General features: G+C 47.5%; 1 protein-coding gene across 6 annotated transcripts in view; it reads right to left on the reverse strand.

Annotated features, from left to right (window-relative positions):
- Window positions 1–9,480: 9,480 nt before the first annotated feature.
- Window positions 9,481–27,794, reverse strand: part of EEFSEC (eukaryotic elongation factor, selenocysteine-tRNA specific) — a 137,548-nt gene continuing 119,234 nt past the window's right edge. Inside the window, exons 8-11 of one of the 6 annotated variants that reach the window (XR_012788609.1) lie at window positions 20,575–20,625; window positions 11,805–11,913; window positions 10,497–10,555; window positions 9,795–9,877 (exon numbers count right to left, since the gene is read on the reverse strand). Coding sequence is in view for 2 of the 6 variants with exons in the window: in XM_075574562.1 (XP_075430677.1) it covers window positions 9,765–9,877 (113 nt within the window). In the remaining 4 variants the exon portion in view is untranslated. Of the gene's footprint in view, window positions 9,878–10,496; window positions 10,556–11,804; window positions 11,914–20,574; window positions 20,626–27,794 lie in introns of all 6 variants that reach the window. The other 5 variants (XR_012788605.1, XR_012788608.1, XM_075574564.1 and 2 more) reach the window with 5 other exon arrangements.

The raw sequence follows: 27,794 nt of genomic DNA on the forward strand, positions 1-27,794 counted from the left end.
TGTGTGATGTCACTGTGTGTTCAGCGTTTGCTTGTGTAGCCAGAGTCCCCCCTCCCACCGTCCCTTATCTTTATTGGTTCTCTGATAAGGGTGGGGAGGGACAAGGGGAAAGAAAACCCTATATTGACAAACTCTTCCCTATTCAACTAGTTACATAGTTACATAGTTACATAGTTACATAGTAGATGAGGTTGAAAAAAGACATAGGTCCATCAAGTTCAACTATGCTAAATTTAGACAACAGATACTTTATCCTATATCTATACTTACATATTGATCCAGAGGAAGGAAAACAAAAAACCCCATTAAGGGGAAAAATTAATTCCTTCCTATATGGGATTGCACCTTTTACTTGCCCCATTGGTCCTTCCGGTCAGGGCAGGGGTTAAATGTCTAACCATTCAGGTTTGTTTACATATATCATTGGTAGGATGCATCTGATAACAGCATTACCACCCACAAGTATGTTCCTGGGCCCAAACAAATAATTTAATTGCTTTAGATTTATCTGCTCCTAATCATTTGCTGCCTAATTACCATTCATCTTCCGGTTCTGTATTGAATGATTCACGGGTTTTTTTGTTTGTAATCTTTTAATTTCTCATTAAATGTAAAATAATAATCTGCATGAACACAACATGGAAAAAAAAACTGTAATCCACTGAATGGGGCCAACGCAGGGAAATTAATAAGAAATCCTTCAGACAGTAATTTTGGTTTATATAATGCTGTCGCTCAACGTGTAATTAAAAGTTGCAACTTTAAAAAACCGCGCTTGTTGCTTTATCTGTCAATATTTTCATATGAATGCGGTTTAAATTAATTACCGAAAGTAAATACATTATATATATCAAAACACTATTTCTTGGAACAAATGGAACTCCGAACAAAAGGCTTAATAAAGCTCATAAAAGATGAACGAATTAGCTACACGGTTTGGTGTTTTTGCGCCTTCGGAGTTTTTTTTGTTGTTTTTTTCTGTGAGCTTTCTTTTAATCTTTCTCTTTAGAATTCGACGCGATGAAACGGAAAAGCATCAAGGGGAACGTGAAAGTCGCGGCAATTGGGTATTTTGCAGAGTAACGGGATGCAGGTGGAGTACGAAGAGAACGGTGGGGTTTGATTGGTGGGCTAAAGCTGGACGTGTTACACGGAGGGAGATATTGCTTTGTGTCCTGCTGTATTATTCTTATTTGCTTTGTCTTTCCTTCTGCTTTGTATACTTGACAGTGTTTGCTGTCTATGTGTCATGTTATTTATATAGTGCCAGCCACGTACGCCGCACTTTACAACAGTGGAAGGTAAATAAATTACAACATATGGGGATAAGTGCAACAGGTAAATGACAACTTAAGGCAAACTGAGACCTTGCACCAAAGAGCTTACAATCTAAGTGGTATTGTTGGTAGGCTTACAGATACATTAGGGGTAAGAGTGCATTAGTAAAAGTCTAGTTAGGGGAGGTCAAGTGCATGTGGAGTTCGTGGCAGATACCATAACATCCAGGCCTCGTGCTGGCTTCTCAGTGTACTGAGCAAAGGTATAAATGATATATATATATCATATCTATAGCTAACCCTCCCTGCCCGGCTCATAGGGAGTATAGAGTACATCTCCGTCTCCTATCTTGGCATTCTTTGATGTGGTTACCTTGTCAGGGTGCTGGATTCATGTGGCTGGGCGATGATATAGCGATGATGAGCGCCAGGAACTTTATTCATTCAACAGCAGCTTTATTAATAAATCCTCATACACCGTGACTTGGTTCAGGCGTTGCTATATTCGTCCTAATGCTGTCTTAACCGTCTTCCCCAGCTGACCCTATCTCTGCCGTCCCTCTCTATAAAACCCTATACTAGAGTATGAACGTATATGCACAATTAACAGTGAGATCCCACTACTTCAACTCCTCCTGGGATCTGCCTTTCAGAACATTCCCCCCCTCTATATATATTCACCTCATGATGTCACTGTCTCCAGGCAGAAGTGGGCGGGCGCCACCTCTTCTGAGGCACCCCTGCACCATGTGATGGGAATGGGGCGTTACTTCTGTGTGGGCCCACACCGTTAACCCCTTAAGGCCATGGCAATCATATATTATTATCATTTTTAAAAAAACATTATTTTATCCATTCACACTTATTGGAGGAATGTTCAAATAAAGTAGGATTTTTTCCTGGCTCAGAAAAGCAACATCCTTTTACACTATAATTACAATGGACTCTCAGTTGAGTGAGATTTTAAGGTTCTGGCCCAAACACAAAATAAATGTGAATGAAATAACTCTTAGTTCAGACCCTTGCAATGATTATGGGGTCCCCACGAGTTACTGGGGATCCTAAGACATTGCTTAGTTTGCTTATACACAACGATCATCACTGATATTAACATTATACAACATACTTTGCACTGTACATAGCCACAAGAGCTGGCATTCTTTTTCTTCTTTTTTTTTTAACCCCTTTTGTGCCAGAGGTATCAGCAACACCATGCACTCTCCGGACAGTTTGTGCAATGTGCCGATATCACTTCTGGTTGAAGGATTCTGCTGCGATCATTTCATTTCTCCTTCTCTGAAGAAGCAGCGGCAAGGTTTGCGAAACGCGTAGCGAGAACACACGTTTTTTTTTTTTTAATGCCTCATCTATTTTTGCATATTTATGTTCAAATATTACGGAATGGGGGAGACATTTGAGTGCATCAACTTCAGTCTGAGCCCTTTCGGGGGAATCTTTTCTTCTTTAAATTAAAATTATATATACAGTATATATTATATCTATATACTGCATTAAACTTTCTGCTGCCAATCATTTTCTGTTGAGCATCAACAACCATGGTCTTAAGTTGCCAAGGGGTTAATTCAGTCTGTGGAAAGTCATTTAAAGGGTATACACTAAGAATCACAGGGGGAGGTTGTCTCATAAAGATATTTACTGCAATTCACTCATCTTGATAGGAAAAAGAAGGCTCTTTCTGCAGTTTACCACCCAGGATATAGCAAATTCCTGGGAATGTCCCACTCATGTGTGTGAATTCCTCTACCTACCATCACTGATCCCTTTTTATTATTATTATCATTTTAAATTGATATATTGAGCTTCACTTTGAAAGAACGAGCAGTCAAACACAGGTACAGAACACACAGCCACACACAGCCTGGATTTCCCTTAAGCGTTTGAAATACAAACCCAGGGCCCTTAAGCAAGAAGCAGGAGCGGTGGAAACGCTAGTTACAGTTTCCAGAAAGAGTCCCCTCACTCTTCACCTTGGGAGGGGATTTGTCAAATGTGATTTGGTTGATATGAAAAGACTGCAGAAAGAAATACAAAACACAATGCATATACTGTATAAAACGGTATAAAAGTGTATTAAACTCCCATTTACTTAATCTGTCCCTATAACGTTCATGTGCAGAAACTCCAGCTTCCCTCTGAAGATCTTAGACTGACCAGATGCATGCCGCTAGAGGCAATTCATGCGGCACGTTAAAAAAATGAAAATAAATCTTTTAAAAAATATATATATATACAGTATATTGAAGCACAAAAGAAGTGACCGAGGTCACAGCAGTCCCTTTAATACACACTCATAGTTTTTCAGCTAATAATGCTCTGAGACACTATTTTGATTTCATCAGTGCCTTTATGATACCTTAGTGCTAAACAGAAGATTTGAACTAATTTTGTGGTGTAGTATGTTACTTATGCGCTGTCCTATGTAATCATTGATACATTTGTACGTACTGATGTGACTTACTATGGTAACTGGGAACTAACTGTTCGGTGTAGTATGGCACTGAAGCACTGTGCTATGTTTGCATTGATACATTTGTACCCACTGGTGCAATACTTATTATGTTAGTATCAACTCCAGTGGTGTGCAAACTGGGGAGCGCACAACCCAGGGGGCGCAGGAGAATTTGTATGGGGGGGGGGGGCGTGGGCGGTTACAGGGGCCCCGCGCTCTTCCCCACGGCATTTAAATTAAATGCCGGGGGGGAGGCGTGAGGCCTCTGTAACTCGCTTACCTGCTCTCTGCGGGCCTTTGGCGACGCGACGCCACGGCAGCGCGGCGTCATTTGGGGTCATGTGACGTCGCACTTTGCCTTGGCAATGTGCGTCAAATGACGCGGCGGGGTCACGTGGCGTCACGTGATCATTTGACGCCGAGTCATTGGGAGAGGTAGGGGCGTATACGCGGCGGCTCCCAGGCAGGGGGGGCGCAGCTCAAGAATTTTGCGCACCCCATAACTATACTTTACTTATCCTCCTCCTGTTTTTCCCTCCATCAGAGCAATTAGTACCAGGCACTACACGGGGCGATTGGAGTCACTTAGTAACATCTAATGGGCGTGTATTGGTTTGCACATATTTACCTGCAGATCAGTGGCATAATGAGGTGTTCATACATTACAATTTAAACATCGGTTGTTTTCCCTGTTACTTCCCTTCCCCGCACCTGTTCCCTATCTGGGGAATTATTTTATTCCATTTTAAATTTGTCACTGTCGCACACTGTGTTCGCTTATTGTTTCGGCGTTGTTATTTATGATAATTAAAAAGGTATTATTTTTTTAATTTTAATTGCATTGACGTCTTGCCACCATAAGTTTATCTGAGGTGTTTGTTTGAGTTTGACACTTTAGGCCGCGTTCACACGGTGGGCTTCGCGATGCTGCGTGTCCGCGTGTGCGCGCCTCCGTCTGCTGAGCGATGTGTGATCATCCCCAGCAGACGGAATGATGCGACATCCAGGAAGTGTGTGTAGCAGGTCTGTGCGTGCGTGCGTGTGTCCGTGTCTGGGTCCCCGAAGCTAGTTTTATTTTATTTATTTTTATTTATTATAGTTTTAGTTTAGTTTACCGAGGTTCATACACCCCTCCTCCCCCCCCCCCCCAGCACAGATCTGTCCTGAAACCTACTGCACAGAGGGGATCATATACTGAGGGGGGGGCGGTCACCTGGGTGGGGGGGGGGGGGTAGGGGGGTGGCTTCACGTCACGTCCCCACTGCCGATCAATGTAAACGATCAATTTCAGCAGCCAATCAATGTAAACGTCTGGTCATTGATTGGCTGCTGGAATTGACATCACGCTGCTGCAGCCGGAGATCACAGATTGAAAAGACTCCCGCTACTGCAGCAGTGTCGGCGCCGAACTTTGCAGCCAATGGTAGTTTCAATACTGAACACTACCATTGGCCGACAGGCATCTGTGACAAACATGCGAGAGCACCTAAGCACACACGTCGTGTAGCGTGCTGTGTGAGCGGGGCCTAAGTCTGCCCTGTGGATATTTTATTCCTCTATTCAAGGGTGACACACTGACACTAGATCTCAAAGGTAAATGAAACAGTGGAATACCAGAGATATAATAGAAAACTGCTGGGTCTCAGGGCTAAATACAGGTAAACTGTGACGCACAGAACTCATACAGGAGTGCCTGTAACACAGTGACGGCTAAGGAGTATAACTGGCAAAATATGGTACTAAAAGGTTAATGACCCACTGAAGTAGACTTGAAACCAGCGAACACAGGAAATGTCCAAAGGTAAATTGAGCTTGAACAGTAAACTCCTCAGTGTGCAGACAAACCAGCACTTCGCCGTCACTGTGTTACAGGCACTTCTGTATGAGATCTGTGCTTCACAGGTAACCTGTATTTAACTCTGAGACCCAGCAGTATTCTATTATATCTCTGGTATTCCACTGTTTCATTTACCTTTGAGATCTAGTTGCCAGTGTGTCACTGTGTACTCCAGGGACTCAGTTACAGGGCTGAGGGAAGTACCAGGTGACTTCGGTCTACCTGGGAACGGGCCAGAAGAAGGGGTCTGTACCCCGAAACATTACGTTGCCCCCCTTGCCCTGCACTTTTTATTCCCCGTGTTTTTCTCTCCCTCTCCCTCCCTCTCTTCCCTTCCCCATCCCTGTCTTTGTCCCTGTCCCTACATATACGTTTTCCCTTGGTTTCGGTCTGACCTTATGTGCATCATACATGTATAATTACATGTGATTTTTGGCTGACCCTTTATTAGTTTAGTTTTTATTTGGTGTGCTGGGAACATTTCTGTTCTATTGATTATTTGAGAGGAAACAGGGTCCTCTCTGTTCCCGTTTGCACCCGTTATTACTTCACAGACTCTCTTAGTGCGTGCTGTCTGTGCTTATTTTGTTATTATCTATTGTTACAGTTTGCTGCTCAACCTGCTTGGAATATTGGCAACAAATGATCACAAACAGGAAAGTGTTGCAAAAAAATTCGCTTTGCTGGGGAGATATGCTAAACCTGCTATAGAAATCAAAGGATGCTCGGTATATAAAAACTCTTTAAAAATGGCATTAAGAGTTGAATTGAAAAAAAAAAATGATGTAGAAAGTATTATCTAATACTACACAACAGATTTATTAAAAAACAAACATAAAAACATGTAGGATATTGCTTGCATTGCTCATTTAATGGCTGCTGTTCATTTCTGAGCATTCTTTTATGAGTCAATGAAAGGGAAGATTTGAGCTGGAAGCTCAGCAACAACTGTCCCATGTATCATACTCCTAGAAAGGAGAAGATATGGATTTATGGTGGGTCTCTGCTGCTAACACATTCTGCATGATACATTGTATATTGCATGGTGTTCTGTATACTTCTCGTCACTGTCCTGCCACACGAACCGGTCTGCTTAGAGTCACTTTGTTTTCATTCAGATTTATTATGGTTTTAACAACACCTGGGAGGGGGGAATTCACATTATTTATGGCTCTGAGAGGACAGGCTTTTGCATCCTCGGGGCTGTGTACTTTATGTTGTTTTGTAATTAGTTTAGACTGTATTTACATCCAATGAACTGGGACCAAAGGTGCACCTTGTATGCAATACATGTACTTAATTAAGAGAATTAAGCTTAATGGCTTTTCTGGCCTGTGCAGCTACAGACAGTCTGACTACAATAACTGTGTGGATGCCTTGCAGCTGGCTGGGACTTAAAGCCACATATAAATGTGTTACTGCTTTTTTGAGGGGGGGGGGGGGGAGGGAAGCAAACACAATTTAACTCATTCTACAATGTACTGGAGTGTCAAATAAATGATTTATCGGGAGTATGCGATTCTACGCTCAGTCACAGTGCAGCGACTTTTTTCTTAAGACTTTATTTGGGAATTTCTACGTTCCCAAAATAATAGGATACTCCTGAAAAATAGAAGCAAGGGAGAGGGGCGGTTTCATTTTTTTTTTTATCGTGAATCAAAAGGACTTGGAGGGTGAAGGGGTTGAAAGAACAGGGGTAAATTAAGAGAGATGGCAATATATTGGATATCCAATGCAGTTGGTACGTTACCATGTACTACTTATATTGAACTCCAACCAAGATGGGTTGTGAGAAATACGAGCCATGTTTCATGAACCTAGTCCCTTCTAAAGGGTGTCAGCAAGAGATAGGTAAGTGTCCACCTACGGTACTGCTCTCTGTGCCTTAAACCAGGAGTTCTCAACTCCAGTATACAACAAAAAACAAAAATCCCCAATGCAAGATCCTAATTAATAATTGTTTGTTCTTGTATAGCGCTGCTAGTTTCACGTAGCGCTTTAGTGTGTGTGTGTGTGTGTGTGTGTGTGTGTTGGGCTCTGAGCTTGCAGGGATTGTGATTGTGTGTGTGTGTGTATGTGTCTCGAAGACTGACTGATTGAGCCACCTGTGCTTAAGCAGGAATATCCTGAGTGCTTGAACTTTTGGGGGGTCTTGAGGACTGGAGTTGAGAACCCCTGCTTTAAACCATTTCCCCCTCACTGCCCCTTACCTGTGGAACTCCCTCACACTCCGTATGCAACAAGCACCTTCTCTCCCCACCGGAAAACTCACTGTTTTAAATGAAGCCTTTCAATGGCCCAGACTCGTGGCTACTGTCCCACACCCACAGTCACTCCTTCCAACCATTGTGGCCAAGCACTGCCGTCTACTGCACGTATTCCCTCACCTGCTGTCTCTGTAAGTCTCCCTTCATACCACTTAGATTGTAAGCTCTCCGGGGCAGGGATTTCCTTTCCTATTGTCTGACTTTGTTTGTTACACTTATATTATAATTCCCTGTACTGTATTGTCTCTCTTATAAAGTGCTGAGTACACTGTGGGTGCCATATAAAGACATACATATATACAAAGTTGGGTAGAGTTACACAGCTGTCAAGGACCAAGGACTTCAACAAGATTGATTTGATGTAGGCCAGGCTAAAAAGTTAGTGGAAGAGACAGACACTGAAAGTGAGGCAGGGATGTAAGTGTGATAAACAATTAGACATGTATCGGACATTCCGAAAACTACCTCGCCAACATCTGGAATGAGGTGGGGGGGGGGGTTTGAGGGGTGAGGGGGGATTACATGCGAGAGATGAGTTGGAGCAGGGAAGTGTGATATAGGGGAAAATATAGGAAACTCAAGCGATTTTGTATAAAGCAGTAATTCCCCCAATAAATATAACGTGTACCAGAACTGGGGAGGAATCTGAGAGCACAATGTCCCCAGTATTACCAACATGCGACCCACTTTCCATGCATATGTGAAAAAAACAGATTTCGCTATGTATATTTATTTCCCCATTTATTGTTTGCCCAAAGAGAGAAGCGCAGGGATTCACTTTCTGTTTTTTCACATAGGTATGGCCAATCTTTTCACCAGCAGCATGCTCCTTACACGGAGAAGCGCAGTGAATATATGTGTGTGTGTGTGTGTGTATGTATATATATATATATATATATATATATATATATATATATATATATATATTTGGCCCACTTTCCTTGTCACTTTTTTGTTGTGTGTCCCCAAAAAAACATGTCTGCCAACATCATTGGCGATGAATTATTCCCATAAGGAGGACATGGGGTGTCACATTTCCTCTTATTACCAGAAACCTCGACTTTCACTGGTTTGGAGTCAGCCTCAACTGATAAAAGTCAGAAGTTTTAGATGAAAATTCCATTTTTGGGGGGGCTTGGAGCCTCTAAATCTCACTGATTTTGCTCCCTGGAAGTTGATAAAAGCAGGGAGAACAGACAAATATCTGCGCAGATCTGAATCCCAGAGATAAAACCCAGTTGTGCCAGATTACCTGAACCAGGTAAAAATCCAACAAAAACAACACCCAGGGTTATGGATTTCAGGCTGGTCTGCAAGAAAAGGGGTTAGGTAAAGACCCCTCACCCTGTCCCTAGAAGACTTCGCCCGATTGCAGTTATCCTGGTAGAATGCTTTTGTTCAGCACATACCTTCATTTAAAAGTCTTTGGCTGCAGGCACCCACTTACTTAACATGCACAGAAAATTCCCATTTTGCATGTGAAAACCCCCCACAAACTTCAAAGGAGCGTGGTATGGACTGAGGCAACAGGGCCCTATAAATTAGATCTTTAAAGAACTCCTTTACATTTTAAAAGCATTTCAGATAGTAGACATCCATGAACAATAAAAAGGCGTAATGAACACAGCCTAAATTGCCTGTTTTTATTCCCATTTTAAACCAATGTTTAATCTGAAGTGGGAACATGAGTGTGAGCAGTAGACAGCCGGGGGGTCCCTGCTTATGTTTCGCTCATGATGATGTTTTGAGGCGTTCCTGACATTAGATGTTATATAAAATCATTCATTAAAACTGCCCCTTTTGAAGAACAAACAAAAAAAATTAGTCGAAGAATATTTTTAAGCAGATGAAATGTAAAATGAAATCATTGACAGACGCCCATTTTCTTCTCAAGTGTCAGCCGGCAGCCATCTTTAATCTGGGGTGTCCGTGATATCAGAGCCTCCGGCGCTGACCCGGTTCCAGGGACCCACTTGTTCCCGAAGTTGAGAATATTGCGGTTCAGCTCCACAGGTCCGACCTGTTTCTGTAAACAAAATGTATCACATTTCAATTATATTCAAAATTAAGCCTTTAGGAACCCCCCCCCCCCCTTCACTCCCACAGTTTGAGAACCACTGGACTATTGTAATTAAAAAAAATAAAAAAATAGATTCAAAGAAAAAAGCTGATGACGTGATTTTATATATATATATCATTTATTTATTTTTGGTGTATCGTTTTTATTCACAGAATATTGAATTAAAAGAAAAATGTGGTTTATTGCCAATAAGGTCACCCTTCTAAAGGCTGTAGTTCCAATTTTGCACACGCCGCTGACCCTCTACCTCCGGCTATATTGTAAAAAAAATATATATACATATACAGGCGTTTTTTTTCACCAACTCTATACCCATTCACAAAAAAAGTAAACATTTGCAAAGAAACGCAGTTTTTCGCCGCGGATTCTAACTTCAGCGAAAAGGTTATCAGGGTGCGATCAGTGTGGGAGATCACAGGTGTGGATTTAGTAGCGGATACACCTGCTTGCGAGGAACACAGCGCCCTGTTCCATGCGGGTCACTGCAGTGCCACACGACACAAGGTCTCTTGACCTGGCCAATATTTGCACTCACAATCGCAACCTCGCAGAAGAAAGGGTGTACCTTTGTAACCAATCCACTCAACCCAAATACTGCCCCGAAGGAGCCGTGAGTTACTGCCCCTGGCAATGGAAGGGGTTAAAGGGGAGAGAAAAGGAGTATTCATTAATGTTACCAAACAAGTTATAATCCCCTATAGAGACATCACTAAGCTTTTTCTTTACGGGGCTCCCAGCTGGGAGAAAGATCAGCTTCAATTCTCTGTGACACTTATGTTTTAGCTTTAGGGCAGGACTGCTTTTAGTCCTGAAATCAGCAGGGCCATTCATTCAATTAAAAAATTATTTCCCAACAAATTGTTGTAACAAGTTCATCTTCTACTTGCCCTCGTTATAATAGTAACTGCAGTGAGAGCTGTAAATCTGACGTCTTATTTCAAGATAAATATCTTACAGCAGCAAACCAGGCTGCATTTCTTGCTGTTTAGTTCTTTGTTTGTTTATTATAGGATTGAAGCAGGGGGGGGGGGGGGGCATCTCTGGAGCTGAGCCCCATTAATTTCATCTCTGGGGACCCCCTGCTTCCAGAGATACTTACCTCCATATTAGGCGCCGGTGAAGTTTAAATGTCCAGGTCACGTGGGCCAATAGGAAGCCGCCAGGGATGACGTTACAGCTTCCTATTGGCCAGCGTGACGCGGGACATTTAAACGCTGCCATTTCGTTAGGCACGCAAGTTCCCTGGTTGTAGAGATACCGGCACCTCCTATGGAGGTAAGTATCTCTGGAAGATTGGGGTCCCCGGAGCTGAAATTAATGAGGTTCAGCTCCCGAGACCCCCCTGCTTCAAACCTATAACAAAAACAAAACAAGCAGTGCAACAAGGAGTGCCGCTTCAATCAGAGCCAAGTGTGAACATTATTGTCGCCCAGATCAGTGGGTTTCAACCTTTTTTCTCTCTGGTCGCCCCTAATCACAGTGCTCAGCTGCTGAAGCACCCCCACAACAGGACAGCCAGTCACAGCAGAGACAGGACAGAGAGTGACAGGAGACGGGGCAGAGATTGACCGGAGTCAGAGGACGGCAGAGGGTCACAGTAGACAGAGGGGGCAGAGTCATGGGGGGGGAGGGGGCAAAAGAGAGTGACAGGGCGGAGAGAGTGACAGGGGGGAGAGGGTCACAGTAGACAGCGGGGGCAGAGAGTGACAGGGGGCAGAGGGTCACAGGAGACAGAGGGGCAGAAGGTCACAAGGGGTAGGGGGTCATAGGGGGAGAGAGTCACAAGGGTCAGAGAGTCACAGAAAATACACGCGCACACACACATACACAACAGGACATAACAAATACGCACATGACAGACACACAGCCTCACCTCTGTCAGCCCATGCTTCTTCCTCATCTTGGCCACACCGCCTTAGACGCTGCATTTGCACCGCTTCCGACAATTTACCGCAAGACAACATTGCTATTTAATCCAGACCCTGAAATAGGGATTATGAGAGGAAGAGCTATTTTAACAAATGGTACTGTATGTATATCTTTATTTATATAGTGCCCACAGTGTTCTCAGCGCTTTACAAAGACAGTACAGGGAATTATAATACAAGAAGCGCAACAAAATCAGACAACAGGAAAGGAAATCCCTGCCCCGGAGAGCTTACAATCTAAGTGTCTCTCTCAAGCTCTATTTCAGGGTCTGCAATAAAACAGCCAAATGTTGCTTTGTGAATTTTTTGCAAATATTGCAAACCTTTCCATGAAAAAATTGGACTCGTGATTCGCAAACTATCTGTCCCAGCAAAGTCACCAAACGCAAACGCCGCCCTTCATCAGATTCCTGTCCTTTGGTTCTAGGAGGGACGGACCCTTTAACCGCCTTCAGGGCACTGGGCTGAAACTTTGTGTTGGGTGAATGTGTCAAAGTCAGGACCTTTGGACAAACGCCTCGATTTCTTCGCCAAACCCAGCGCAACCGCGTTCGAACCTTTTTGTCATTCAAAAACAGCGTGAAAGCTGCAATCCCGCCAAAGTGTCTATTTCACTGTTTGGTTCGCTGGAAGGTTGTTGAAACTTTGACAGTGAGCTTCATTGTAAGTAGGGGTTACTGGCTCTGCACTTCTTAACCCATGCTGTGCTGAAAAGCTGTGTAATGCGGCAGGCATAAGCTTATAGGGGGTCAAAGTTAAAATGGATAAGAAGTAAAGCGTGACACTGTGTGCGCATTTGCCTGTCATTACCCAGAATCCCTTGCTGCAGTGGATGCACTGCATGCTAAGAGATATTAGGGGAAGGCCGGGTTGCAGGCCTCTCGGAGACGTGTGAATGTGCGCACACGTGGGATTTCTGTTCACTTTTAAGGCGATTTTCACTACATTTTTGCTTTATCAAATGTAAAAATATATAGAGCGAGAGGCGACTTTTTTCGCACTCCAGACGAATTCACGAAAAGTCAAACTTGCAAAGAAACGCCATTATCTCAGCGGAGTCCAACTTTGGCGAATCATCCGCCCAGCTCTATTGACCCCCCCCCCTCCAGCACTGAAGTGGTTAAGCTAGCTGGGTAACACCCTCCTGCCGTTATATAAAGGAGCGTAGTAGGGTAATCCCGGAGGCGTATACTGTTATGGGGCTGTTATGTAACAATAGCAGATGCAGTAATTTGTCCGGACATATGTTTTTTATGCCAGGAATTGAACTCAGATGACAGTGGGGTTAATTCCACCTGATCGCTATCATATAATTCTATTTTATTATTTAAAGGTGCAATCCTTAACTTAGAAAACCCCCAAAATTTAGATTGGCACCAGAAAGCAGAAACATGTCCGGAGAGAGCTGTTGTCTATTTGTTTAATTATTCGGAGATATTTAAAATCTGTGTCATAAGCTTTGATAAGTGAGGTTCCACAGGCCGATTTAGTCGGCCGAGGATTTTAACACCGGTTCCATTGTGCGACAAATATAGAATTGACAGCGTCATGTGTGGTATGTAACATGATGTGTAGCATGTAACATACTTGCTTCAATATTATATAGAGGTTTGAGAATTAGGCTTTAAAATGCCCCAAAAAGTGACGCGAAGGATTTAAACCTTTATAAAGAACTGTCGACATCTTCTCCGGTAATCTCTCGGGGAGCAGGGGGTCCCCGGGGCTGAAACGAATGCGGCTCAGCTCAGGAGACCCCCTGCTTTCTACAGAGGGAACTTGCGGCTTTTAAAGTGTGCCAGGTGCTGCGGCGATTCTCATGTTACAATCATTAGGCTGAATTCTTATTTAATGGGGTTGCACCTGGCAGTCCAGGACAACTCACCGCGGGCAGCCCGCCACTTACCCTAGGGATGAAACAGCCAGCGGCTATCTGCCCTCAGGTGCTGATCGGCGGAGACTAAATTGCTGAGACAAGAGGTCCCATTCCGGTACCTGGCGGGATATTCCGCAACTGCCCGTACCACCAAACCCATCCCAGCATCCTTTCATCCCTTAACCCCGTCCCTGCCAGAGGGAACAGCAACACATTGCATCAGCAGATCAAACCATTTCAAACTTATAATTTACACATATATATTCTTCACGGAAAGTCAATTTATTGCCTCTCTCCTGATCACATTTTTATTCAGATTTTTTTTTTAATGTAGTGTGTGTGTGTGTGTGTGTGTGTGTGTGTGTGTGTGTGTGTGTGTGTGTGTGTATGTATATAATCAAAACAAATCCAAAACAAATAGTCGATACCGTTCTGTGGCTGACGAAATGCTTTTATTTGGGCGCGCTTTCGAGATACACTGATCTCTTCTTCCGGCGATGTTACATTGAATTAAGCCAAACAACTTTCTTAGGCTGCGCTTATAGTCACGGCGATGCGACGTTGCGTCAAAACAAATGTATTGAATCCGTTGCGTGCGCTTACAGAGGGAGCGACAGGACGGAGCGACGGCTTAGTCGCGTTCGCTGGAAGTCAATTACATTTGATTTTTCAGCAACCGCAGCGTGACGTCAGCATCGCCGTAGCAAGGACTATGAGTGCGGCCTTAGAAACAAGGCAACTGGAATGTTATCTGTTGGTGAAGCCTACCCCTCCCCCGAGATACCTTTACACATTATATATATATATATTATTTATTTTTACTGTTTGTAATTAGGACTCTTATCACATTAGGACATATCCAACCTGATGCACGGTGCCTGTTTGTATCGCTGTTTCTCCCCATGCATGCATTGTTTACGCTGCCCACCGTGGGCCTCTCCGGCATTGAATGGGTTAAGCCAAGGATTCTCCACTCCAGTCCTCAAGACCCCGCCAACAGGTCAGGTTTCCAAGATATACTGCTTCAGCACAGGTGGCTCAATCAATGGCTCAGTCTGAGCCTATGAATGAGCCACCTGTGCTGAAGCAGGGATATCCTGAAAACTTGACCTGTTGAGGTGTGTGTGTGTGTGGGGGGGGGGGGGAGGTTAAGGACTGGAGTGGAGCACCCCTAAATTAAGCCAAACTGTAGAGGACAAAAAGAAAACAAATATTCCCCCCCCCCCAGATCTTTATCCTCCTACCTCCTTATATCTGCAAGAGCGTGGGAGGTAATTACACCTATCGTCAAGAACCCAATCATACGAGACTACCTCGTTTGTGAACTGATGGCTCAGACTTGAAGCCCCCACATCATAGAAAGAAGAAATATATGTTCAGATCAAAGTCTAGCAAATGGAATGAGAATGCACATAGGCCCAGCACTGGGAACATCCCCACATCCCAGAGAGGAGGAGGAGGAGGAGAGAAGACATTCCTACACTGAGCGATTGTCTTCACTAGGACGTGATCAAAGCGAGAGAGGGGTTTTCATCTTTTATGATGCTGATGGGAGATATAGGAGGACAAAAAAAAATAATAATACATGTATCACATGCTTCTTTTTTTCTTCTCGTTATTAAGATGGGTATCTGCGGCGTTTACCTCTTCCGCGCAGAGGAGTGAGGGGACGCGATGTCAGCAGTGCAAAAGGATGAAGAGTTTCTGACGAGTGTTTAATATGGATTTCCATTTCCAGGGCATTTTGCTCGGGGTGGGATGAAAGGTTAACCCTTAATGTCCTGATGTATGTTGTTAAGTCCGCGCGTATCGGGCACTTCTGGCATTTGATTGGTTCAGGGGCTGTCACATGAGGCGGCAGCCCTTGAAAAATCAAATATTGCCAGCTTCCAAATTTGGCGACGCGACGTCGCATTGTTGCCGTCACGCGGTGGCGGTGGCAATGTATTTGTGTTTGGGCGACGTCGCCCGTCGCGGGCACTATACGCACGGCCTTACACACCTGGTTCAGTCGCTGAAGGAGCGGCTCAGTGAGTAAAGACACAGACTTTGTAAACAACGACACTGAGTGTGAAGCAGGGGAGCCTGGCTCAATTCCCGGTGCCCGCACCATGTGACCGTGGGCAAATCACTTTATCTCCTTGTGCCTCGGGCACCAAAAATATAGAGTGTAAGCTCCACGGGGCAGGGAATGTGTCTGTAACAATCCTATGTGCTGCGTACCGCGCGCTATAATGTGATCGTGACGGTGAGTCCCATTGGGAGAAGAGCGCTATATGAAATAAAGGTGTTATTATTAATAAAATATTTACTTGCAATACTAGGGTTGTTTTGCCTTGAAATATTAATTATATGGGACAGAAAGTGATACATCGCTAGCCTTGAAAGTCAAGGATTGTTCACCTACAAGCTCTAATAACGCTTCTTCCCCCGAAATAGTACCCCACTAGTAATGATTATTAGAGAACTACACGTTCTCTAGACGTACTATTTACTACACGTTCTCTAGACGTACTATTTACTACACATTCTCTAGACGTACTATTTACTACACATTCTCTAGACGTACTATTTACTACACATTCTCTAGACGTACTATTTACTACACATTCTCTAGACGTACTATTTACTACACATTCTCTAGACGTACTATTTACTACACATTCTCTAGACGTACTATTTACTACACATTCTCTAGACGTACTATTTACTACACATTCTCTAAACGTACTATTTACTACACATTCTCTAGACGTACTATTTACTACACATTCTCTAGACGTACTATTTGCTACACGTTCTCTAAACATACTATTTACTATACGTACTATTTACTACGGGTTCTCTAAACGTACTATTTACTATACGTACTATTTACTACGGGTTCTCTAAACGTACTATTTACTACACATTCTCTAAACGTACTATTTACTATACGTACTATTTACTATACGTTCTCTAAACGTACTATTTACTATGCTTCTCTAAACGTATTATTTACTACGGGTTCTCTAAACGTATTATTTACTACGGCTTCTCTAAACGTACTATTTACTACGGGTTCTCTAAACGTACTATTTACTATACGTTCTCTAAACGTACTATTTACTATATGTACTATTTACTATACGTACTATTTACTATACGTTCTCTAAACGTACTATTTACTACACGTTCTCTAGACACAGCTTTGTGTTTAACACGCGCTGCAGCATCACACAGGAAGATGAAGCGGATCTGCAGTTATGAAAGAAATGTTGCAGATATCGGGGTGACTATATAAGAGCTGACTTCAGCGCGCCCTTACATGATTCGTAGGGTTTCGCTTTTCTGTGCGTTTAAAGTACATATCAGCCCAAAAAGTTGGAGTAGAAAGATTTCCAAGAACAAAAAAAACACAGTGCTGGGAACCTCGGGACAGAAATGAGAATCGTGAATAAAACAAAATAGCATTTCAATTACCGGAAAATATTAAATTATGTAAGTTCTGACCATTCGGAGCCAAGAAAAGCACAGGTGGAATAATCCGTCCGAGCAAAACGCAGGCACCGACTGAGCTTAAATGTGAACAAGCTTTGACTTTCTTAACCCTTCAGATGCCTGAGTTCCATGCCCTAAATAACAGCTCAGAGGGGAAAACCATACTAAATATATCAAGGGAAACGTGATTTATTGTTGCTGTTAATGCAGAATTTCCTCCCTACTAGTCCCCCCCCCCCCGAGAATTTACAGGTCAATGTGACTTTTTGGGGAATTAAAATGGCCACCAAGGCAGCCTCACTCCTGCAGGAAGTAGGACGCCGCCACATCATCATGGCATGACTGCTGGATGACACATGCAGCGATCTTGTTTTTTTTCTTCACCAGCACAGTAACATGTAACTGGGAGATCGCCGAAGCGCAGTTCTGCGCAGCCGGAATATCTGGTACCAATTCTAACGATAAACCCAAACCCCAAAAATACAGGGATGGCTACGGTGGCCAAGCTCCAGCGGCACCGGACGTCTGGCACTTCCGTGTCATGTGATCGCTCCAGAAAGGGTCACGTGATGCGCCGGGATTGGAGGGAGGCTTCACTTTGTACCTGCCCCCCACAAAATGAGCATAGTACGTGTGCTCACTGCTCCGATTTCTTAGAACTTCTACTGCAACATGTGCATGGAATCATTAGGCCGGGGGCGCGCAAACTTTTGCAGCTGTGCGCCCCCTGCCTGCTGCCCCCGGAGCTCGCGCCCCGCTTACCTCTGTTCCCGGCGTCAAATGAATCTCGGTAAGTTGAGGTTGCAGAGGCCTCACGCGATCCCCCGGCATTTCATTTAAATGCCGTGGGGAAGAGCGCAGAGCCTCTGCAACCGCTGCGCCCCCCTAGAAAATTCTCGCGCCCCTTTGGTTGCACACCCCTGTATTAGGCAATTGGTAATATTTCCAATGATGGGGAAGTGCAGATATTTTTACCATCCCAACTAACACCATAAACGTAGGTTAGGATTACTGCAGACAGCATTAAGAGTTCACTCTAGCCAGTGTTTTTCAACCAGGGTTCCTAGGAACCCATGAGTTCCCGCAGGCACCCCTAAAGGGGTCACTGCAATTTTCAGGTCATTTTAAAATTGTACCAAATACAGAAGAATTTACAATGCATCTGATCTCAGACGTGCTATTAGAGAGGGTTGGGGTCCCTTACAATGCATCTGATCTCAGGCGCGCTATTAGAGAAGGTTGGGGTCCCTTACAATGCATCTGATCTCAGGCGCGCTATTAGAGAAGGTTGGGGTCCCTTACAATGCATCTGATCTCAGGCGTGCTATTAGAGAAGGTTGGGGTCCCTTACAATGCATCTGATCTCAGGCGCGCTATTAGAGAGGGTTGGGGTTCCTTACAATGCATCTGATCTCAGGCGCGCTATTAGAGAAAGTTGGGGTTCCTTACAATGCATCTGATCTCAGGCGCGCTATTAGAGAGGGTTGGGGTTCCTTACAATGCATCTGATCTCAGACGCGCTATTAGAGAGGGTTGGGGTTCCTTACAATGCATCAAATCACAGACACACTATTAGAGAGGGTTGGGGTTCCTTACAATGCATTTGATCTCAGATGCGCTATTAGAGAGGGTTGGGGTTCCTCAGACTTTCACATATGGTTCCTTAACCAAAAAAAGGTTGGAACTCACGGACTTAAACAGTGAGTTTATTAAAAACGCACACACACAAAAATCACATTGTATGTTCAGTAAAGAGGTTAAAAATGTTTGTGTTCTCTATATGTATGTATATACTGTATGTATTTGTTTATAGCGCTTCACAGCAGTAATACACGGGACATTATAATATAACACATAATGGGAATAAGCGCTTGAGACATAAAAGTAACATTAGGAAAAAGGAGTCCCTGCCCCGAAGAGCTCACAATCTAAGTGGCAAGTAGAAAGAACACACAGAGGCAGTAGGGGGCGCTCTGGTGGTACGTGCGCCTGCAGGGGGCCACGGTCGATGTATGAGGTGTTTTATTATCAGTACAACTGCTTTTCTATGCTCCCGCAGCGCCCTGCTTTCTAACTCCCTCTAACTCCGCTTGTTCATCGATTTAGTTTCAGGACCACAACATACCCCGTAAATCTATATTGTCTCCTAATCAAATCTATCTGGTGATAAAAATCCCAAGCGCTTCCTCTGTTTTTTTTTTATCTCTGAAGGCAGCAGCTCCAGAAATGATAAGTCAACTGACAGTTTCTTCTTTATTGTGTTTTCCCCCCTCCCTCCACGGTATCCACCGCCCGCATCTCTGCTATCACAGTCCTGAGCCTCTGTGATAACAAATATTTACTGAGGTCTTTGTGGAATGAGCAACTGTACAGATCTGAGAGATCAGTACCCCTCTCCCTAATCTGCTCCCCGTCCCCTCCCCGCTCCCACCCGCGTGCCTGCCACAATGTAACGTCGCCCAGCCCTTTGCAGATCCACAAGTGCTTCTGTTGAGAAACGTGTTGTTGATATTGTACATGGCGCTGACATGTTCTGTGGCGCAGTAAAAGGTACAGCTGTCAACTTTAGAGGATGACGACAACGACAACAGAAGGGAGGAGAGGCTCAGTGAGCAAAGACACTGACTGGCACGGAGTTTGAAGCAGGGGAACCCGATTCAATTCCTTGGGCAAGTCACTTTATCTCCCTGTGCCTCAGCCACCAAAAACATAGATTGTAAGCTCATCTGGGCAGGGCCTGTGCCTGTACTGTAACAATACTCAGTGCGGTGTACCGTGCACTATACCAGGGGTGCGCAAATTTGGGGGCGTGAGATTTTCGGGTGGGGTGGTTACATTGAATGCTGGGGGACAGCGCAAGGTCTCTGTAATGTCTCCTACCTTGTCTTCGGCGATACATCGCCATGGCAACGCGACGTTATATGACCCCGCAATGTCATTTGACGCCGGAGCCGAGTAGGGGGGGGGGAGAGCAGGTAGGGGAACGCAGGGAGATCTCTCTCCAAGTCTTCAAGGGTCACCAACAGGTCAGGTTTTCAGGATATCCCTGCTTCAGCACAGGTGGTACAATCGGTGACTCAAAGAGTCTGCCTTAGCACACTCAGTCTTTGACTGAGCCACTGATTGAGCCACCTGCGCTGAAGCAGGGATATCCTGAAAACCTGACCTGCTGGTGGCCCTTGAGGACTGGAGTTGACTACCCCTGGTATGGAGGACACAGGCTGGATCGGAGTTAAAGGCTTTTTGTTTGTTAGAAAGTCGCTTTTGCTTGTTTGTCACAGACGCTTAGGAGGCTGTCGCGGCGGGCGCCACATCACAAGATACGCTGGGCTTTCAGATACCAGCTTTATCATACTACTCACCCCAGATAAGATTAGCTTTCACTTGTTGTCATCTTTATATTTCTGTATCTGCTAGATAACAAAATAAAAAAGGGCGTGAGTTGAAATAACTCTGTGGGATAAACACAGACGTCGTCACACGCCAAAAAATAAAATTATATATATATATATCTTGTAGCAGCAGCCAGCACACACAAATACTGTTTTAAATCCAGATGCTAGTCCCATAGAGAATAATAAAAGCAATTACCAGATATTAGTCTAGCAAGGAGCGACAGCACACAAGGAGTACGCTTTCAAAGTGATGTATTGAAGAGATGAACACTCAACAACCGTTTCGGTTCCTCAAACAGAACTTTCCTCAGGGTTGTGTTGAGGAACCCTGAGGAAGGTTCTGTTTGAGGAAACGAAACGTTTTTTGAGTGCTCATCTCTTGAATACATCAATTTGAAAGCGTACTCCTCGTGTGCTGTCTTTCCTTGCTGGACTAATATCTGGTAATTATTATTTTTATACACACACACACATATATATATATCTCAAATGGAAATATTACTGTATGCTCATTTGCATGTCTTAGACAGGTCTGCAACCCCGCCTTCCACCATTATCACCCAGCACACAGCGCTTCCACTGCAGCAAGGGATTCTGGGAAATGACATGCAAATGAGCACACAGTGCCACCTTTTGCTTCAAAACCATTCAACATGGTTCCGTATAGGCTTAAGCTTGCTGCATGGTCACAGCTTTGAGCTTTATATACATGCTCTGGACCCATTGCGTACGTTAATGCGGTGTATGCCTGTATTGTATCTGCCATCACAGTCTCCATGGGTAATGAATTCCACATTGTAACTGCCCTTAATGTAAAGAACCCTTTCCTTTGTTGCTGGTGCAATCTCCTTTGTACTGCCCTTGGGATGAATAGTTCTTTCCAAAGCTCCTTGTATTGTCCCTGAATATATATATTTTTTAATATAGGTATATTGCCTCTTCGACGCCTCTTTTCTAATATAAAGAAATCTAATTTAGCTAGCCTATCCTCATAACTCAGATGATCCATCACCTTTATTCATTTGGTGGCTCTTCTCTGTACTCTCTCTAGTTTCATAATGCCTTTTTTTAATGGAGTGGTGCCCAAAACTGTACTCCATATTCAAGGTGTGGTCTTACTAATGCTTTATACAGTGGCATCATTAAGCTTACTTCCCTTCCATCCTCAGGACATATTTGAAAACGAGAGGTAACTCTCAATGTATTACTTCCTGGTAAAACATTTTATAAATAAATCCATTCCCAGTTTAATGCAAGATAAGATCTTGTTTGCCTTTGCAGCTACTGCATGACTTTGGGCACTATTGCCAAGACTGCTGTCTACAAGCACTCCTAAATCCTGCTCCATCAAGGATTCTCCTAATTTATCCCCATTTAATTTGTAAATTGCCTGTTTATTCTTGTTTCCCGAATGCATAATCTTACATGTATCTGTATTAAACCTCATGTGCCATTTACCTGCCCAAGTTTCAAGTCTCTCCAAGTCCTTCTGGAGAGAAATTATGTCCTGCTCTGATTCTACTACCTTACACAATTTAGTGTCCTCATCAAAGATGGAGACTTCGCTCTCTATTAATGACCTTGAGGTTGGCATAAACAACTTAAAAAGCAGGGGTCCCAGTACCGATCCCTGAGGTACTCCATTCACAACTTTAGCCCAACATGAAAATCTTCCATTTATTACAGCTTTCTCTTGTCTATCCTTCAACCAGTTTTCAATTCAGGTTCAATTCCAATTTTCTTTATTTTGTACACCAACCTCGTGTGAAACCGTATCAAAAGCTTTTGCAAAATCTAAGTAGACCACATCAACTGCATTACCCTGGTCTAAATTCCTACTTAGCTCCTCAAAGAAACTAATAAGGTTAGTTTGGCAAGATCTATCCTTCATAAATCCATGCTGACTATTACTAATAATTTTGTTATCCATTAGGTATTCCTGAATATTATTCCTTACTAAACCTTCAAGTAGTTTCCCCACTATTGACGTCAGATTTACAGGTCTGTTATTCCCCGGTTGTGATCTAGCTACCGTTTTAAATGTAAATGCTCTTGTAGTTGTGAGTTTCTGCAAAATATTGGGGTGATATCTAAGAACTGGCTTCAAATGTTCAGACCCCCAATAACCGCAGCTTTGTGATCTGCTGCATGACTTTTGCTCTCCCCATACCTCTTCCAATTACCCCATATAACCCCTCCCTATACCTCTTCCCATTACTCCATATAACCCCACCCTATACCTCTTCCAATTACCCCATATAAACCCTCCCTATACCTCTTCCCATTACCCATATAAACCCTCCCTATACCTCTTCCCATTACCCATATAAGCCCTCCCTATACCTCTTCCCATTACCCCATGTAATCCCTCCCTATAACTCCTATTACCCCATATAACCCCACCCTATACCTCTTCCCATTACCCATATAAACCCTCCCTATACCTCTTCCAATTACCCCATATAAACCCTCCCTATACCTCTTCCAATTACCCCATATAAACCCTCCCTATACCTCTTCCAATTACCCCATGTAATCCCTCCCTATAACTCCTATTACCCCATATAACCCCACCCTATACCTCTTCCCATTACCCATATAAACCCTCCCTATACCTCTTCCAATTACCCCATATAAACCCTCCCTATACCTCTTCCAATTACCCCATGTAATCCCTCCCTATAACTCCTATTACCCCATATAACCCCACCCTATACCTCTTCCCATTACCCATATAAACCCTCCCTATACCTCTTCCCATTACCCATATAAACCCTCCCTATACCTCTTCCCATCTTATACTATATTAGTGAAAGCACTGTATGCCTGCCTGCCTGGATGTCCGGTGTCCCTAGGGGAAATCTCATTGGTCCCTTGGGCCGCCCACCCCCGCACACCTCTCATTGGCCTGAGGCGGAGTGACGGGCCACACACACACACACACACACACACACACACACACACACACACACACACACACACACACACACACACACACACAACAGCTCTATACACACACACACACACACAACACAGCAGCTCTATACACACACAACACAGCAGCTCTATACACACACACACACACAACACAGCAGCTCTATACACACACACACACACACACACAACACAGCAGCTCTATACACACACACACACACACACCCTCTGTCCGCCGCCCCCCCCCCCCCATCACGTGCGCCGCCCTGCACTGGCTCCGGACGGGAAGCGCGGCCCTCCTACCCCAGCCGCTCCCTTACCTCCCCGGCGCTACCACCCGCTCAGGTAAGTCACTGTGCGTCCCGCCTCAGCCTCAGGCCCACTCCGCGTCCCGCCTCAGCCTCAGGCCCACTGCGCGTCCCGCCTCAGCCTCAGGCCCACACAGGGCGCTTCCTACCGCCGCACAGCCAGGTGCCACATCGAGCGGGCGCCGGGGGGGGGGGGGGGGGGGGAGCGCGAGTCTCAGGCCCACACAGGGCGCTTCCTGCCGCCGCCTGCACGCCTCAGCAGGACGGCACATCGGGGGACCAAGCGGGCGCCGGGGGGGGGGGAGCGCGAGTCACGGGGAACGGGGGGGGGGCAGCCGCGAGTCACAGGGAACGGGTGGGGGGGAGTCACGGGGAACGGGGGGGGGGGGCCACCAGCCGAACCAGCAGTGGGACGGATGCACGGAGGAGGGGGGGGAAATGCCCATACATAAATTATGGCAATACATATGCCCACTGCTCTCCACCCCCCCACTCCCTTTCCCCCCCCCACCCCTTTCCCCCGTCCCCCGCTCCCCTTTCCCCCATCCCCCGCTCCCCTTTCCCCCGCTCCCCTTTCCCCCGCTCCCCTTTCCCCCGCTCCCCTTTCCCCCGCTCCCCCGTCCCCCGCTCCCCTTTCCCCCATCCCCCGCTCCCTTTTCCCCCGTCCCCCGCTCCGCTGTCCCCCGCTCCCTTTTCCCCCGTCCCCCGCTCCCTTTTCCCCCGTCCCCCGCTCCCTTTTCCCCCGTCCCCCGCTCCCCTTTCCCCCGCTCCCCTTTCCCCCGCTCCCCTTTCCCCCGTCCCCTGCTCCCCTTTCCCCCGTCCCCCTTTCCCCCGCTCCCCTTTCCCCCGTCCCCCTTTCCCCGCTCCCCTTTCCCCCGTCCCCCTTTCCCCCGCTCCCCTTTCCCCCGTCCCCCTTTCCCCCGCTCCCCTTTCCCCCGTCCCCCTTTCCCCCGTCCCCCGCTCCCTTTTCCCCCGTCCCCCGCTCCCTTTTCCCCCGTCCCCCGCTCCCTTTTCCCCCGTCCCCCGCTCCCCTTTCCCCCGCTCCCCTTTCCCCCGCTCCCCTTTCCCCCGCTCCCCTTTCCCCCGTCCCCTGCTCCCCTTTCCCCCGTCCCCCTTTCCCCCGCTCCCTTTTCCCCCGTCCCCCGCTCCCCTTTCCCCCGCTCCCCTTTCCCCCATCCCCTGCTCCCCTTTCCCCCGTCCCCCTTTCCCCCGTCCCCCTTTCCCCCGCTCCCCTTTCCCCCGTCCCCCGCTCCCCTTTCCCCCGTCCCCCGCTCTCCTTTCCCCCGTCCCCCGCTCTCCTTTCCCCCGTCCCCCGCTCTCCTTTCCCCCGTCCCCCGCTCCCCTTTCCCCCGTCCCCCGCTCCCCTTTCCCCCGTCCCCCGCTCCCCTTTCCCCCCCCGCTCCCCTTCCCCCCCCGCTCCCCTTTACCCCGCTCCCCTTTCCCCCCCCCCGCTCCCCTTTACCCCCGCTCCCCTTCCCCCCCCCCGCTCCCCTTCCCCCCCCCCCGCTCCCCTTCCCCCCCCCCCGCTCCCCTTCCCCCCCCCCGCTCCCCTTCCCCCCCCCGCTCCCCTTTCCCCCCGCTCCCCTTTCCCCCCCCCGCTCCCCTTTCCCCCGTCCCCCTTTCCCCCGTCCCCCGCTCCCCTTTCCCCCGTCCCCCGCTCTCCTTTCCCCCGTCCCCCTTTCCCCCGTCCCCCGCTCTCCTTTCCCCCGTCCCCCGCTCTCCTTTCCCCCGTCCCCCGCTCTCCTTTCCCCCGTCCCCCGCTCTCCTTTCCCCCGTCCCCCGCTCTCCTTTCCCCCGTCCCCCGCTCTCCTTTCCCCCGTCCCCCGCTCTCCTTTCCCCCGTCCCCCGCTCTCCTTTCCCCCGTCCCCCGCTCCCCTTTCCCCCCCCCCGCTCCCCTTTCCCCCCCCCCCGCTCCCCTTTCCCCCCCCCCCGCTCCCCTTCCCCCCCCCGCTCCCCTTCCCCCCCCCCGCTCCCCTTTCCCCCGTCCCCCGCTCCCCTTTCCCCGTCCCCCGCTCTCCTTTCCCCCGTCCCCCGCTCTCCTTTCCCCCGTCCCCCGCTCTCCTTTCCCCCGTCCCCCGCTCTCCTTTCCCCCGTCCCCCGCTCCCCTTTCCCCCGTCCCCCGCTCCCCTTTCCCCCGTCCCCCGCTCCCCTTTCCCCCCCCCCCCGCTCCCCTTTCCCCCCCCCCCGCTCCCCTTTCCCCCCCCCCGCTCCCCTTTCCCCCCCCCGCTCCCCTTCCCCCCCCCGCTCCCCTTCCCCCCCCCGCTCCCCTTTACCCCGCTCCCCTTTCCCCCCCCCCGCTCCCCTTTCCCCCCCCCCGCTCCCCTTTACCCCCCCCCGCTCCCCTTCCCCCCCCCGCTCCCCTTCCCCCCCCCGCTCCCCTTTACCCCGCTCCCCTTTCCCCCCCCCCCGCTCCCCTTTACCCCCGCTCCCCTTCCCCCCCCCCGCTCCCCTTCCCCCCCCCCGCTCCCCTTCCCCCCCCCCCGCTCCCCTTCCCCCCCCCCGCTCCCCTTCCCCCCCCGCTCCCCTTTCCCCCCGCTCCCCTTTCCCCCCCCCGCTCCCCTTTCCCCCCGCTCCCCTTTCCCCCCGCTCCCCTTTCCCCCCCCCCGCTCCCCTTTCCCCCCGCTCCCCTTTCCCCCCCCCGCTCCCCTTTCCCCCCCCCCGCTCCCCTTTACCCCCGCTCCCCTTTCCCCCCCCCGCTCCCCTTTACCCCCGCTCCCCTTTCCCCCCCCCCGCTCCCCTTTACCCCCGCTCCCCTTTCCCCCCCCCGCTCCCCTTTCCCCCCCCCGCTCCCCTTTCCCCCCCCCCGCTCCCCTTTACCCCCGCTCCCCTTTCCCCCCCCCCGCTCCCCTTTACCCCCGCTCCCCTTTCTCCCCCCCCGCTCCCTTTTCTCCCCCCCCCGCCCCGCTCCCCTTTCTCCCCCCCCGCCCTGCTCCCCTTTCTCCCCCCCCCGCTCCCCTTTCTCCCCCCCCCGCTCCCCTTTCTCCCCCCCCCCCAAACCTTTACAACAAATACTCACCTATTGTTCCACGATTTATAAATAATACTACCTATTACGCATTTACATCCCGGGCAACGCCGGGTCTCTCAGCTAGTTACCCATATAAACCCTCCCTATACCTCTTCCCATTACTCCATATAAACCCTCCCTATACCTCTTCCCATTACCCATATAAACCCTCCCCATACCTCTTCCCATTACTCCATATAACACCTCCCTATAACTCTTCCCATTACCCATATAAACCCTCCCTATACCTCTTCCCATTACTCTATATAAACCCTCCCTATACCTCTTCCCATTACCCATATAAACCCTCCCCATACCTCTTCCCATTACCCATATAAACCCTCCCTATACCTCTTCCCATTACTCCATATAAACCGTCCCAATACCTCTTCCCATTACCCATATAAACCCTCCCTATACCTCTTCCCATTACCCATATAAACCCTTCCTATAACACCTCCAATTACCCATATAAACCCTCCCTATACCTCTTCCCATTACTCCATATAACCCCACCCTATACCTCTTCCAATTACCCCATGTAACCCCTCCCTATAACTGCTATTATCTTATATAACCGCACCCTATACCTCTTCTAATTACCTTATATAACCCCTCCAATTACCCTATGGACGTGTGACGTCACTTCGACATGTGACGTCACTCCGTTGCCATGGCAACGCATCCCTGCAGCTCTTCAGAATCCCAGTACGTTAGTTGCAGAGGCCTCACGCGATCCCCGGCATTTAATTTAAATGCCTTGGGGAAGAGCGCGGGACCTCTGCAACCGCCCGCGCCCCCCCCCCGGACAAATCTCTCCCCCCGCCCCTGTTTGCGCACCGCTGCCTTATTTCATTGACTTGCCCCAGAAAGGTCTGTCGGGACGCAGAATTGTCCCGTATTTTAGCAACTTGCCGTGAAACGCCTGAACTTAAAAT

The sequence above is a fragment of the Ascaphus truei genome, chromosome 17, assembly GCF_040206685.1.
Source record: "Ascaphus truei isolate aAscTru1 chromosome 17, aAscTru1.hap1, whole genome shotgun sequence".
Taxonomy (NCBI): domain Eukaryota; kingdom Metazoa; phylum Chordata; class Amphibia; order Anura; family Ascaphidae; genus Ascaphus; species Ascaphus truei.